At 40.4% G+C, this 14,664-nt stretch overlaps 1 protein-coding gene across 1 annotated transcript; it reads right to left on the reverse strand.

Moving 5' to 3' along the window:
* Positions 1-8,384: 8,384 nt before the first annotated feature.
* On the reverse strand, positions 8,385-14,400 carry LOC145408367 (protein FAM50 homolog). Its single transcript, XM_080279094.1, has 7 exons — positions 14,221-14,400; positions 13,419-13,583; positions 12,198-12,431; positions 11,801-11,903; positions 10,371-10,525; positions 9,046-9,142; positions 8,385-8,512 (listed from the first exon to the last, which is right to left on the reverse strand). Exons 1-7 carry the CDS (start codon positions 14,398-14,400, stop codon positions 8,385-8,387), a joined length of 1,062 nt encoding a protein of 353 aa, XP_080135220.1.
* Between the last annotated feature and the right edge of the window lie 264 nt (positions 14,401-14,664).

Raw genomic sequence — 14,664 nt, forward strand, 5'->3', positions numbered from 1 at the left:
ACGAAAAAGTTTGGACATTTCTGTTTTTCAATTCCTCTTGTGAGCTGGAAAAAAAAAAATTGTAAGTTGACTGGCATTAACCTTCTTACAGTCAGCACTTCTCACATACAAATTCCTTCAAAATACCAGTACAGGTACTTTGCCTTGGGTGCTGGAGTGGGATGCCTTCATGTGCTGGCACTGATTTGACCGGCAGTGGAGTTGCCTACTTATTGAAATGTCCCTCTGTCTCCTCCCCACCTCCCGAGAGGAGGGTGGTGGGCTACAGAATGACGGCAACTTCAGCCTCAGTCCACCTGGTTCATGCATCAGACACGTCTTGGGTTACAACAATAACAACAACAATAAGTACTACTACTACTACGACTATTACTCCTACCTGTATTACTACTACTACTATGGTACTACTGCTACTACTACTACTGCTATTACTACAACTACTCTGGCTTCTCCATCATTAACCCATTCATCCCAAGGACATTTTCTATACAACTATCTACAGATAATTCTTTTTCTAAGGAGAAATTTTCAGAACTGGAGGGGTTTAGTACGACATTCACTAGCCCCTTCACTATTATGCTCTTTCTCACCTTAACTTGGCCCTGATTTTCGTCCTTTAGCAACTTTTTGTATGTAGCTCAGGCATCCTTTCCACAGCACTTCTTTATGACTGTCAGATACCGATTTTAGTGTTAATCTAGTGTAACGGCATCCACTTCATACGTGATGATGGGGGATGCTTTACAGCCTACTACACTTCATGCACATTAATGATTCAAAGCTCACCTTGGTAGTGATGCATCACTGTCTTCATCATCATAATCACCAGCAGTTACTTCGCCTCCATCATCATCTCCACCATCATAATCATAATCTTCGTCATCATCATCTGCACAATCACAATCTTCGCCATCATAACCCTCAGCATCATCAACAGACAGAGCACTAACTCGCTCTAAATCCCCGACCCCGTCTGAGGCAGCCAAACATAAGATGCCGGCCTAGAAAAATATAAAATAATTGCATCGCACGAAGTTGTACTGGTACGGTAAGCATTCATTAACCCAGATACAGTAGGTAAATAAGTTTCCAAGGGTCACACTCTAATAATGAACTATACGTTTATAATCTTAGGAAACCATATACATAATTGTCACATCTCCCCTCGCATCTAGGCAATACGAGTACTTAAACAAAATACCGAGTTAATGCAGCTTTCGTCACCCACTGTCTCAGCTGGCCCAAAGTTGTGGGGTTATTAGCCCCAAAAATATTAATTTATGGCCTTTCAATGAAAATTTGGTTTACAGTATATTAACTAATAAAACAAAAGTTTTTTTTTGTAACAAATCGTACGGTATTTTATTCGTGGTCAGAAAAAAAAAAAAAAAAAAGGTTTTATCTCACCTCGGCGGATATCTCCTTCCGTACATGAGAAACATACATGTAAACCTCAGAAATGAAGAGTATTTAGCTTTAGACTCACCAAACCAAGCAGCAGTACTAAGTGAAGAACCCTCATGGTGAATTTCACTTCCCGCTACCGTATGATACACCTCCAACTCAACTGGCTGAATGACACGCACAGTAACCCGTGTCTACGCTGTGCCTCGTGTCTATATACCTCACGAATCAGGATCCATCATCCAACCAAACATATTGTACTGCACCAGGCAGTTCAAAACGACGCTATCTGCTAACCATTGTTTTTTACTGTTAAGATTTTGCTCGACTATCCTGTTTCAAATGCCTAAGTAATTCAGTAGCAGAGAAAGGATTACTAGGTCTAGTTTTTGAAGACTGCTAGGCCCTCTTCCAGCTAAAATTATATGGTATCATCTTGATTCAGATACCCAAATGTACCAGCTGCAGCCTTTCAATAAGTTTGTTCATTGCCCTACCTTTGTCGTCACTATGCACTTCACAACCCAACCAAAATGAGTAAAAAAAAAAAAAAAATCAGGAAATGTGAGCACATTTCCCTGGCATTATTAGCACCACCTTATATCGCACCAATAAAAACGGGGAACGGGTCGGAAACATGGCAAAGAGCAGAACAAACTTACTATTATGCATACAGAAAAATATTAATATCTCCAACAGTACCTGTGGCAATTTCCAAGCACTGAGATTCCGGTAACACATGCAGGACATAAGTAGGAGGAGGTGAAAATTCTTAACTTTAATCATCATTATTATCACCATCATCATTTTCATCATCTTCCTATTTCTTCATCCTTTATTGCCAACCAAAGTGTAGGATCCCACAACAAGACTACTCGACAATCAATACATTTAGGGGGAAAGGGACCACGCAGTTGCTCTTTCCTGAGCGGCAATGTGAGCAATAAACCCAAGCAACCCTCAGATTTCAAACCTAACAGACCAAATTTAGTGGAAGCATCTTCACCCAGTAGACCACCGGGCATCCACACCAAACCCTGTGATGCGTGAGGAAGGAAGATTTCTAATTTTATCTATCTTCTCTTTTAAGCTCTGCCACTACATACTCTACCGTCAGACACCTAAGTCCATAAAGGGTGGCTACAAATGAATTGCCTCCACGTCACTCTGTCCTTCACCATCTGGCTGCCCTCTCTCCACCTCACACTCCCTCTCATTTACGTCCACCCCATTTCATCCTCGGTTTCCTCCTTCCTCTGTCTTACATGCGCCCTCTTAGTCAGTCTCTCATTCTTAACCCTCTCAGCTACATAATACTGTACTTTCATCAGTTTTATTCACTAGTGTAATGTATTAAGGTTCTGTTCCAAATATTAATGTACAGTACTAAATTACTGGGAAGTGTCTAAAAATACTGAAGAGTGATGAACAAGAAATTTATGTAGGAACGAAAGTTAAGAGAAATAAATGATGTGGGAAGTGATTAAGCTTGAGAGAGAGAGAGAGAGAGAGAGAGAGAGAGAGAGAGAGAGAGAGAGAGAGAGAGAGAGAGAGAGAGAGAGAGAGAGAGAGAGAGAGAGAGAGAGAGAGAGAGAGAGAGAGAGAGAGAACCCATATCACTGAAATGGCGTGAGAAACTAACTCTAGTTTCACTATCTCTTCTCCCTTCCAGAAATCCACCCAACCAGCTGCATCCTTCGAGATAGCATACACATGCTTCCCACGAGAAGGAGAGGGAGACTGCGGGTGCGTGGTAAAGGAACAAGGAGCTACAGCATGAGGTGAAAAAAGTAGTGGTAGAAGATGCAACCCCCAGCTCAGATGCCCTTCTTCCGCAGTCTACTATCCTTCTTTTGGGGGACAGGGACGGCATACAGGAATGATTGTATAACCAGGCAATTCCACCTCCCAGTTACAGTATATCAGTGCTGGCATAGGAAGGCATCTGTTTCCAGGTCAACATAAGAGAGGGTGGTATAGATTGACAGGAGGCACTCATAAATAATAAAGACCTGGGACAAAGTCAATGAGTGTGACCTCAGGGACAAGGGACTAAATAGGGAAGTTGCAGAGATCAAGCAGCATGGATAGCCGCCATTAGGTGACCAAAGCCGAGGCATGTGTGCAAGCTGGAACTTTTAAAAACGAAACGAACAGAACTCTCCCCATGTACACTTTACTTACCATGTACTGGTGACGGAAACCTTCACTGGGTGGCACTAATATGACTGGATGGTGGAGCTGCACAGTTATAAACTCATCCTAAAATACCTTCTCTATCAAACCAAGCCTCTCTTTCAAAGGTCCATTAGTAAAATTACATCACTCCAGCATTATATATATATATTTATGGCAGTTTGAACAATATCCACACACCCTTCCATTCACAACAACTTCCTGTTCTCTCTTTCACCTTATATAGATGCACGTGGGTATTTTCTCCAGGCTAAATCCACACTAATTTATTCAAGTGTGGAAAATTCAAGCATTCCATTTGTTACTCGAGGCACTGTTCTACCCTCTGGTTTTTACAATTCATTCACCTTTACTTGGTGAAGATTTCTGTCCTATTGCAGACATTTCTCACAGCTCTATATTATTTCGCTTCTTCGTGACTAGCACCATATTCTAGTGTTAATCTCTTGGTACAACTTTGCATTTCAAGATGGAGGGACTGCAATTTTACACCAAGTTAAAGTGAAAAGAATATAAAAATTCCTCAATGATGAATAAAATAATCTTGTGGTACCATGAATAAAATAATGATGCATCCATACAAAGCTAATGGGTTAAAATCTTACACAAAATCATACATACAGAGTGCCCTGTAAAGAGTGTGACAGATTTCAGGTTATTCAAGGGCAAATTTTGAGTACGAAATGCAATAACAGCATGGGTCTAATACTCACTTTTGAAGTTATAGTTACTGAAGACCTTATGGCACAAAATTATGTCCTTCAACATTCAAGGATGTTCTGACTTAAAATATCTCTTATAATTCACCCATAAAGTCATCAGTAATTACAACTCCATAACAGATGAGAATTGGATCCATCATAATACAGCATAAAGCAATCAAAATTTTTATCAGATAAACCTACTGAATTTTGTTACACACTTCACAGGATACCCCTATATAATGTGAGAGACAAATTTTGAAGTCTACCACACTCCTCAATTTACGATTTACACAGGCAGTTCTCATTGTTAGTAAGGGATGTGTTCCACAATATCACACTTTTCTTCACACAACAGGTGCTGTATATTGGAGGAAGTTGGCAAACTAGCTTTAAAGATCAAAAATACATATACTGTAATGTATGCAATTTTTCTGTTATTTACCTCCTCCTCCACCTCGTCATTATCATCATCCAATTCTTTTTGGTCCAGACAGAAGCATACAGGTGTGGGGCTAAGCTTCTTAGTCTTGACATTTAAGGTGAGGGTGACCAGCCTCACTTGCCCTTCAGTGCAACAATATGCGAGCTATAAACCCCAACCACTCCCTAAATATAAACCTTTACATCCCCATCCAGTCAGAGCACCTTAAGCCAGCTGACCACCAGGTGTCTGTGGACTTAACACTCTCAGGCTCTTCAATAAGCTCACTACCTCTGCAATGACACTTTCCTTATGCATGAACCATTAACACAAGCATTAATTACAGCAGTTACCATGGAATCCTTAGATACCTTCCCAATGAGGCTTACCATGTTAGTGAATGCACCATTAACATAAGCATTATTACATTAGTTACTATGGAATTATTAGCTCCATATCTTCCTAGTGAAGCTTACCATGTTGGAGGATTCTCTTTCATGTGGTGAAAACAAATCAACAATGGCAGTGACCCTTCACCAAAAACATACAATGTAGTCTTCTCTATAATACAAAACACAAGACAAAATTAGACAATAATTTCAACTGTGCTATCACTATCATCATCATTATCATCCTGAACTCTTTTTTCCCACCTAAGGATGGGGTGAGGTAGGGTCCAGAAAGCAAAGAAAAGGAAGCACAATAGAAGGAAAACTATCAACACCATTCACTCTAAAACAACATTTTATACAATTCACCTCCCAAACACAAAATACATGAGAACTTAAACAATAATTACTACTATTCTACAACCCTCTAAAATACTGCACATTATACTCATTAGGTCCCTATAATAATGCTTATACCTATTTACATTTTGCAACATTACCTATAATTAAAATGCAATGTGAAATGAATGAAATGTATGATACTGATATAATGAAAGGTGTTGGGAAAAGATATATGAGTGAAAAGATATGTGAAAGGAATGAAATGAAGTGAAATGGGACAATGATGTAAATGAAGTTGAAGATAAGATGTAAAGGAAAAAGAAGTTAAGAAGTAAAAAGGTGAGAAAAACATATGACTAAATGAATGGAAAAGATGTAAATGAAGTTGAAGAAAAGATGCAGAAAACGTAAATGAGGTTTAAGACAAGTTCATGAAAATATATTACAGTAAATAAAAAATTACGTTAAATGAAAGGTGATGGAATGTAACAATGAAGGGAATGATGAGAAATAAATATGGTATTAAAGGTGACAGAATGAAAAAAAAAAAAAAAAAAAATGACATGAGAATTACACAGGAGGAAAATGATGACGGAATATAATTATGTAAAGAAGGCATGATATGAGTGGTGGAGGAAGGAAACAAAATATTACACTAAATGAAGGGATGGATATGAAAGCTGAACATAAATGCAAATTATCATCATCTATCATTCTGACCTTTTTCTCAATTAAAGATGCCCAAGTGTAGGTGGCAAAAAAGTTAGAGATGAGAAAGTACAAAAATGAGAGGACTATAGTATCAAGAAGCAGAAATCCTTCTCTTCATCATCATCATGATCAACATCATCAGCAGCATTCTGATCCTTTTTTCCTTCTAAAGATGAGGTTGCATCCACAAACAAGGAAGAACAAGGTTTGTAATTACAATCATTTTACCTCAACTTGGCCCAAATTGTCATCCTTTTGCAGCTTTTATCACACAGATCAGTGGAAGAAAAGGACAACACCATGGCCCTATACATCTTACTTTCCATAGCACTTCCTTGTGAGTAATATCACATTCCAGTGTTAAGCTCTTGTTACAGCTAAGCATTCAAGATGGACTGATGGCAACTGCAGGTGAACTAAGAGCAAAAAGAGAATAGGAAATAAAAAAAAAAAGGGGAAAGGGGGGATAAAGGAAAAGAAAGATTCCGAGCTCATCATTCCTTATAATGTCCGCTAAAACAAAATTTCAATAATGAAAGGACACTGACTGCAGGCTTATTGGTGAACCCAGGCCCAGGCCAATACATAATCTTAGTAGTAACAGTAGTAGTAGTAGTACCTGCAACCCCAGGCCCATCTCAAGTGAACCCAGTGGACTGTGGGCTGGTTACCCTTTTCCGGCAGTCCACCAGACTCCTTTCAGGGAATAGGGAGAGAACTGAGGGACGTTTGTAAAACCAGGCAAAGAAGCTGCTTAGTTATATTGGTGCCACCACTTGAAGGCATCCCTCTCCAGCACAAATACATACTGTAATGGAAATGTCGGATGGGAGAGAGACAGGGGTTAGAGCTTGAATTCTTTATTTTCTCTAACATTTCAGGCTACACAGAACCCATCTTCAGAGACTCTCCAAAGATGGGTTCTGTGTAGCCTGAAACATTAGAAAAAATAAAGAATTCAAGCTCTAATCTGTATCTCTCCCCCACCCAACATTTCCACTTGCCGTAATGGATCATCTACATACTGTAATATATAAACCTGTGATATATATACACCCAAACACTCAGGCAGTGACCTATACCGGTATGTGATACACTGGTAGGTGGGAGCGAATCACCACTACCATTTTGACATGTACTGTAGAAGTAGTAGCAGCTGTAGCCTCAGGTCCTGAAATGTGAAACCCAGTGAACTGCAGGCTGAAGTTGTCACCCTCCTGCAGTATGCAATCCTCTTTTGCAGGATGAGGGACAATTGTATAACTAGGAAGTGAGGCACCTAGTTATATCAGTGCCACTACATGAAGGTGTCCCTCCAGCTCTGCACACAGCTGTTAAGTTACATTATCTTAATCAGCCCAACCTCTTTTTCCCATCTAGGTAAGGCAAGAGGTAGGGTCCAATGAGACAATGCAATACAGGCAGCTCTAATCCACAGCATACCCAGTGTAATGGGTCAGACACTTACATACCATTCAAGCCCCAACAAAGCCCTCAAACAAAGCTATAGTATGGATATATGGTAAAAGTATGCATGTGTCTAAAGTAGCTGAATATAAATGGAGTAATGATAGTGAATTAGAATATCAATGAAACAGTTCATGAATTACCTTTCTCCTGTTTATATAAGCTTGAATTCATTCACTTTAACTAGGTGCAGATTTTCATCCTTTTGCAGCCCATTTTCCATGACTCAGCATCAGAATAAGGCAACACTATGGCCCTGAAACTTTTCCACAGAATTTCTTTGTGACTAGCACCATACTCTGGTGTTAATCTCTTGCAACAGCTCAGCAATCACGAGAGATTGTAATTTTATGCCTAGTTTAAGTGAACAAAGTATAATTCATTAGACATGAGTGTATTGTTGTCCATGAAAAGTATGAAAAACCTAGATGAATAATGACAATAGATGGGTACATAATGAAAGTGAATGAAAGAATGTTAACCACTTCACCACGAGGGATCCTTAAATACAATAAAATGGTCTGATGTTAGTTTGAATAATATTCAAAGTGCATCCTCGTGTTGAAGGGGTTCATGAGATGCTTATGAAGTACCCCTGTTCATGTGGCCCACCTCACAAGATGGGAAAGTGAGTGGATGGCACAAAAATTCAATGAAACTTTGTACTGTACTTGGCAGACTCTTTTTTTCTCGTTCTTCACTCCCTTTCTTCCCCTCCATTCTCTCTCTCTCCCAATGCTTGCCAACACCTCACTTCTTCTTGTTCTTATCCTTGATGGTGTATTTCTCATAATTCTTCTGTGGGTCATATGGCTCCCATCGGCTGGCAGGAAAGATGTGCTTGTTGCGTTCATACCATGTACGCATCACCACCTTCCCTGTTGAGGTGGAATAAATGAATGATGAATAGATCAACTGAGAGTTTTTTTTCTATCCACTGATCAAGTGCAATATGGCAAGAAACTACTATGGACAGGAGACTCTGTAACCCTGGATTACCACAGATACGAGGTCCACTGCTAAACCACACCTATTTCTCAAAAGGGGAATGGTAACATGTCTCAATTAAAAGATTTTAACCTTAAACTAGAATTCTGCCTGCACACATCCTAGACTTTATTAGGAAGTGCAGGTAACAACTCAGAATGGACCAAACAAATCTGCACTTCAAATCTGGCAACTGAAATTCCCAAGGTGTGTAATGACACACTTTATGAGTCCAGTAAACAGTGACTTATAATATTACAGCTTTCAGATCAGGTAATTACACAGTCCATGGGTTAAGTGAGGACTGACTGATATAAAAGAGATCTCATAATACAAACGTATTTTATAAATAACTAAATTCCAGTAAAGTTACATTCGTAGTGCTGTGTATCCATGGCATGACACTGCATGACCCTTAACCAACCTGCATGAGATTCTTCTTTCTCCACAGATGCATCGCTCACCAGCCTCACATCATCACGCACATCAAAGTGAAACAGCGGACCACTCTTGCCACGTGCCTGTAGACAACATCAACATCTATACATTTTCATCACCATCAATATTAACATCATCAACATCATCATCATCCTGACCCTATTTCTTAGTATGGTAGTTGACCCTTAACCCCTAAAACGCGGATCGTCGCGTTTGCGACGCTCGGCCATAAGGGCAGGACGGCGGGTCGTCACGTTTGCGATTTTAGTAAATTTTGAATAACCGCGGGCAAGCAGGCTCCAGCTGGTATTGTCTATCAGTACCACCATCCTCTAGCTACAACTAGCATACTTTACCTTTGTACTACTGACCTCAGTTGTTGCCAAATATCGCGTTATCCCCCCGTACCCCCCCTACCACGGCCCGGCCAGCCTGGCTGTGATACATGGCAGCGCTCTGAGCGCTCAGAACTGTAAATCTGCAATCTCCTCTCACAAGCAGTTTATGCTACTAGGAAACGCTTGTTTCCCCAGTTGTAACACTAGCTTTTGCCTCTGTTTAGTGTCAGTTTACTGCAGGCTTTCAAAGTGAGATTATGGCGAGTTCTAGCTCTTCCCAGTCAGTGCAAGCGGCCGACAGGAACGAGAATAAAGTGGCGGACGTAAGGCAGAATAAAAAGCGCGCCGTGGTGATCTTTTGGGAAGTAATATGATTGAAAATAATGTAGTATACATGTTTTTAGCTGTGAAAATGGAAATGTTTGTTGAGTGATGGGAAAACCGCCGCCACAGTGCATGTCGGCCGTACGCTCCGTTGATTTTAGCCTTATTTTCAGTGCTTATTGTACAAATACGGATTCCTAACTACCTTTACGTTGTAGTATAAAGTTTACTGTGACAGAATGAGGCTGTGGTAGAGGGGAAACCGGGTTGCTGGAGGTGTGAAAGTGAAAATTTGGTTACCCAACTTTGCAAGTCTCCACAAGTCCTTGGGTAGTCCACGAAGGCTCAACACCTGTCTCTGGAGAAAGCTGAATGTAAGTACTATCTGCCATACCAAGTATAATGTTCTAGGGTTAATCTCTGATTTTTGGCGAATATTTTCCTACAGGTACTCAGACCGCGATACAACCCCGCCACTCGGGGGGGATCGACTGTAAACACCCGCGTTTTAGGGGTTAAACAAAATACAGTAACAGGTCAAATTTTTCTTCCAATCTGATTACACCTGGCCACCAACTGAAATGAAAGGAGTTATGGATCTTTGTCAGGTGAAAACAACTGATACCATGAACAAATCCTTTAAACATACCTTATTAACAATGAAGTCATAGAACGTATAGTGGTGTGGTATGATGAGATCCTCCTTGATGTACATGAGGTGGTCAGCTGAGACGGAACGCAGTTCATTAAATTCCTTGCGCAGGATCTCCAAACCTCGCTGAAGAAACTGGTATACGCTGTTGCCTGGAAGATATTAGGACAGTAGGAGGTTTGGAAGATGGGGGGTTTATTTCTGGAGCCTATTTTTGCATACATATGTTTACTGTTACCAACGAAACTTCTTTTCCACCTGGTTTTGTTATTTGGGAGACATGTTATGTGCTGAAAGCATATGTGCTGGAGGTGGGGCTGAAGCTGGCTCTGTGGCTAGTGAGGAGTGGTTGGAAGACGTTCAGGGAGCTGATGACTCTTCTGACACTGAAAGGACTCTCCCTCCATGTTAGGAATCTTTGTATGCAGCATGTTTTGGGAGTGTAATGCTGTATGGCAGTGAGATCTGTGCAGTAATGGAAGAGGATATTCGTGGGCTCAAACGTACAGAAATTAAAATGATTAGGTGGACATGCACTGCATCCCTGAGTGCGAGGCCTGGGGGGGCTAGGTTTACAATTGAAGAGTTGAGGGGTAGGATGGGACTGTAGTGTACTGGTGTTGTGATGAGGAGAGGTAGGTTGAGATGGTTTGGGTATGTGGAGAGGATGAGGGAGGATAACTGGGTGCAGAAAGTGAGAAGTGTTATTGTTAAGGGTAGGGTTGCAAGAGGTAAACCAAAAAAGACCTGGGACGAGGTCATTGAGTGTGACCTCGGGAATAAGGGACTGAATAAAGAAACTGTCAGAGATTGAGCAGCACGGCCGGCCTCCATTAGGTGACCAAGGCTGACGCATGCAAGCATGTTGGAGCCTTTAAAAAAAAAAAAGAAGAAGAAAAAACGAATGAAGATGAGGTAAGGTAGGGTCCACAACGCATTTGTCATATCGTTACGGATCGTTTATAAAGTATCCAACATGCAGCACTGGCCTTGGTCACCAAATGGTGGCTCTCCTTGATTTATGACTAAATGCAATAAAGAAAAAACATGACAGGGAGAGACATAACCAACATCATGTTCAATGAAATGGGCCATACATTCATTCACTTATCACTCAAGCCCCTAGAATTGCAACTCCATCTTACAGACATAACCTTCCACATATTTGTACTTCTTAAAACCTATCAGATAGAGTCAATCCAACAACCATCAAGTTAAAACTGGGGTGCCAACTCATCATACAATCCTCCATATATTAATTAATAGTTTTATAACTAGTAAATACTGAGTAATTAAGCACAAATAAGAAATAATTCATCAGCAACCTGTTAACTTAATAATTAAATACTGTAACTTTACATGAGATGTGGTGGCATTCTCTGTGATAAGGCAACACAAAACAAATATGGCAGGTAGTATCACCTCACCTTTCTTCATCCTAACGCTGCGTCTGTGACCTGATCCGTCCCAGTAACTGAATGTTATCTCTATCTCCTCATTCTTCATCGCTTCCTGCTTGGCAACCCACTCCTGCACCAAAGATTTTTATCATTTAATAGCTGTTTACCACTGACTGCCACATACAATCTTGATAAAGTAATAACATGTTGTACTATGGCCTTGTGAAAACAATGCTTGATACTGCAAACTCTGAAAGTGTGCTATATTCACTGCTTTGGTACATTCTGCTTACAAGAAATAGTGGATAGTTACCAGCTTGCCATTTCTGCCACTTATGTAGCTACCACACACAGGGATTATGTGAGTACCATAATATTTGTTTTCCCTTACCCTCAAAGCTCCCCTACCCCCTCTTGTATCTACCTGCCTAAGTTCCTCCCTGAGCCTGTTTTCAGCATCCTCTCGGTCTCGGTCTGGGAGGAAACTTGTGTCCACGTCTGGGTTCTTCATCATCCGGAAACTGCGTCCCCCCTCCTCTCCCTCATTCTCTACGCCATTCTCCTCCTCCTCTCCTTTCTCTGCTTCTTCTTTTTCTTCTACCTCCTCCTCCTCCTCTTCTTCTTCCTCATCATCTGGACAGAAGCTCAGTTTTGCAATCTGCATTAGAGACAAATAAAAATGACCTGGGAGGAAAAAAATTACCTCTGCTAACTTTCAAATTCTACAATCATCATCATCATCATCATCAATACATCTTTTCACACCTTTGCATGAGCTGAGGTAGGCTCCAGAAACCTGAGGGGGAAAAAAGAAAATAAAGGAGAATCTTACTAAAATCAAGCCAACTGAACACTTTCATTCACTCACCATTCAAACCCTCAGAATCCTGACTCCATCTCACACTCTATAACATGGCATTTATTTTTTTTTCAACTAGACTCCTTCAGTGTAAAGACTAATGAGATTTTTATATATTACAGTGTCTTTCTTTCTTTTATTCTTTCCTCTTCCTTCTGCCTATGGTTGACTATACTCTGAGTGACAAGCTAAATGGTTTCCTGTACATCAGGAAACCATTTACTATGCTGGGTGGTAACCATATCATCAATTATTGTGCCTGGTGGCTTAGTGGGCAACTACAGTGCTCCAATTGGACTGAGCCGGTGAAAGTTTATATCTAAGGGGTGGTTGGGGCTTACTGCTCACGTAATGCCAATCAGGGATAAATGAGGCTGGTCACTCTCATCTTAAATGTCAGGAACAACTTGCCTGGCCCCGGGCTCCTACGCTCCTCGTGGGGCAACATAAGATTGGATGATGGATGGATGGATGGACAGTGCCTTAATTTTGTGGACACTCAAAATTCAACATCACTTCATTTGTTTGAAAAATTAGAATTAACAACGCTACTGGCACTTAAAATTTGCAGTTACACGTATTCAGAAATCAACAATGCTAAGGGTAGTCCTCAACCTGAAAAATACTACTGTACAACACAACTCACTTTTGAAATTAAAATAACTTTATATTGGTTCAGGAGCAAATTCAAATAGAAAACTGGTGATAATTTACTAGCAACTTAAAAAATCTAGTACAGTAACTCACTACAAGGCACATGGTAAAAAAACAACTTTTCCTCTGTACCTTTTCCTTCTGCTCCTTCTTCTTGGCTTGCTTGGCTTCTATCTCTTTCCTCAGCAACCTCTCCTGTTCCTTCTTCTTGCGAGCCAGTTCCTTCTCCCTCTCCTTCACCACGTCCTCCTGCTTGGCCTTCATTTCATTCAGGGTCACTAAGCCGATGGTCGAGCTCTGAAAGTACACTCTAGGTTATGAGAGTTCTTTCACTTTAACTTGGCCCGCATTTTCATCCTCTTGCAGTTTATTTCACATGGCTCAATCGCAGAATATGATAATACTATGATTCTACATCCTTTCCATAGCACTTCTTCATGATTAGCAGCATATTCTAGTTCTGACCTATTGTTACACCTCAGTATTCAAGATGAAGGTATGGCAATTTTAGGCCAAATTATACTGAAAACAGTATAGACATCAGACTTATTTGTTATTAACATAATCTGATAAACTGGGCTAATAAATAAAAAAAACTGTTGCTTTACTGAACGATCATAACCTACACATCATCACAATTACAGTATACCCAAAAATCTATTGATCCATTAGCCAAATGTGCATCTCTAATATGGTTGCAAGAATTTATAAATCTCCAAGACACACAAAAACAGAACAAACAAGTATCATACATCAATACTGGCATGAACTTAACTGTATATATATGCAACAAATATAAACTAAGGAAAATAAAAAAAATTATACTCACATTAAATTATGACAAGTATAAACCCATGAACAGGTTAGCATAAGCAATACAGAATGGCTACATATATACCGTACATATTCAGCACCACGCTAGTATGTACCATACCTTCAGCTGTTGTTCGACAGCATCGTAATGGACAGCAAATTTGTTCTCAATCTTATTAATCTTCAGAGACTCCTCCAGCTTCCTCTTCTTCTGCTCCATCTCCTCCTGCTCCCTCTCCCGCCTCTTTTTGATCTGCATGGCCCGCCCCGCTTCACTCGCTGCGCCCTTGTACTGTGCCATCTTGTCCAATTACTCCCTCTTCAGCTCGCCTTGAACTGGAGATGACTGAATGTTTTAGTTATCTTTCATGTCATGACTACTCTCTCTCTCTCTCTCTCTCTCTCTCTCAACAGTGGCTGTTTCCTTTTACTGTACTAATGTTTCCTCTTGTATTCAATCTTTCACGAGTGTTATAGTAAAAGAATAGTACTAAAATCTACTTAGGAATCAATTAGCTACCATTTCATTAACCTAACCTACAAGAGGTTGGTGAATTTTGCCATG

The sequence above is a fragment of the Coenobita brevimanus genome, chromosome 77 (assembly GCF_032717465.1).
Source record: "Coenobita brevimanus isolate Jiangsu-jjx chromosome 77, ASM3271746v2, whole genome shotgun sequence".
Lineage (NCBI taxonomy): Eukaryota > Metazoa > Arthropoda > Malacostraca > Decapoda > Coenobitidae > Coenobita > Coenobita brevimanus.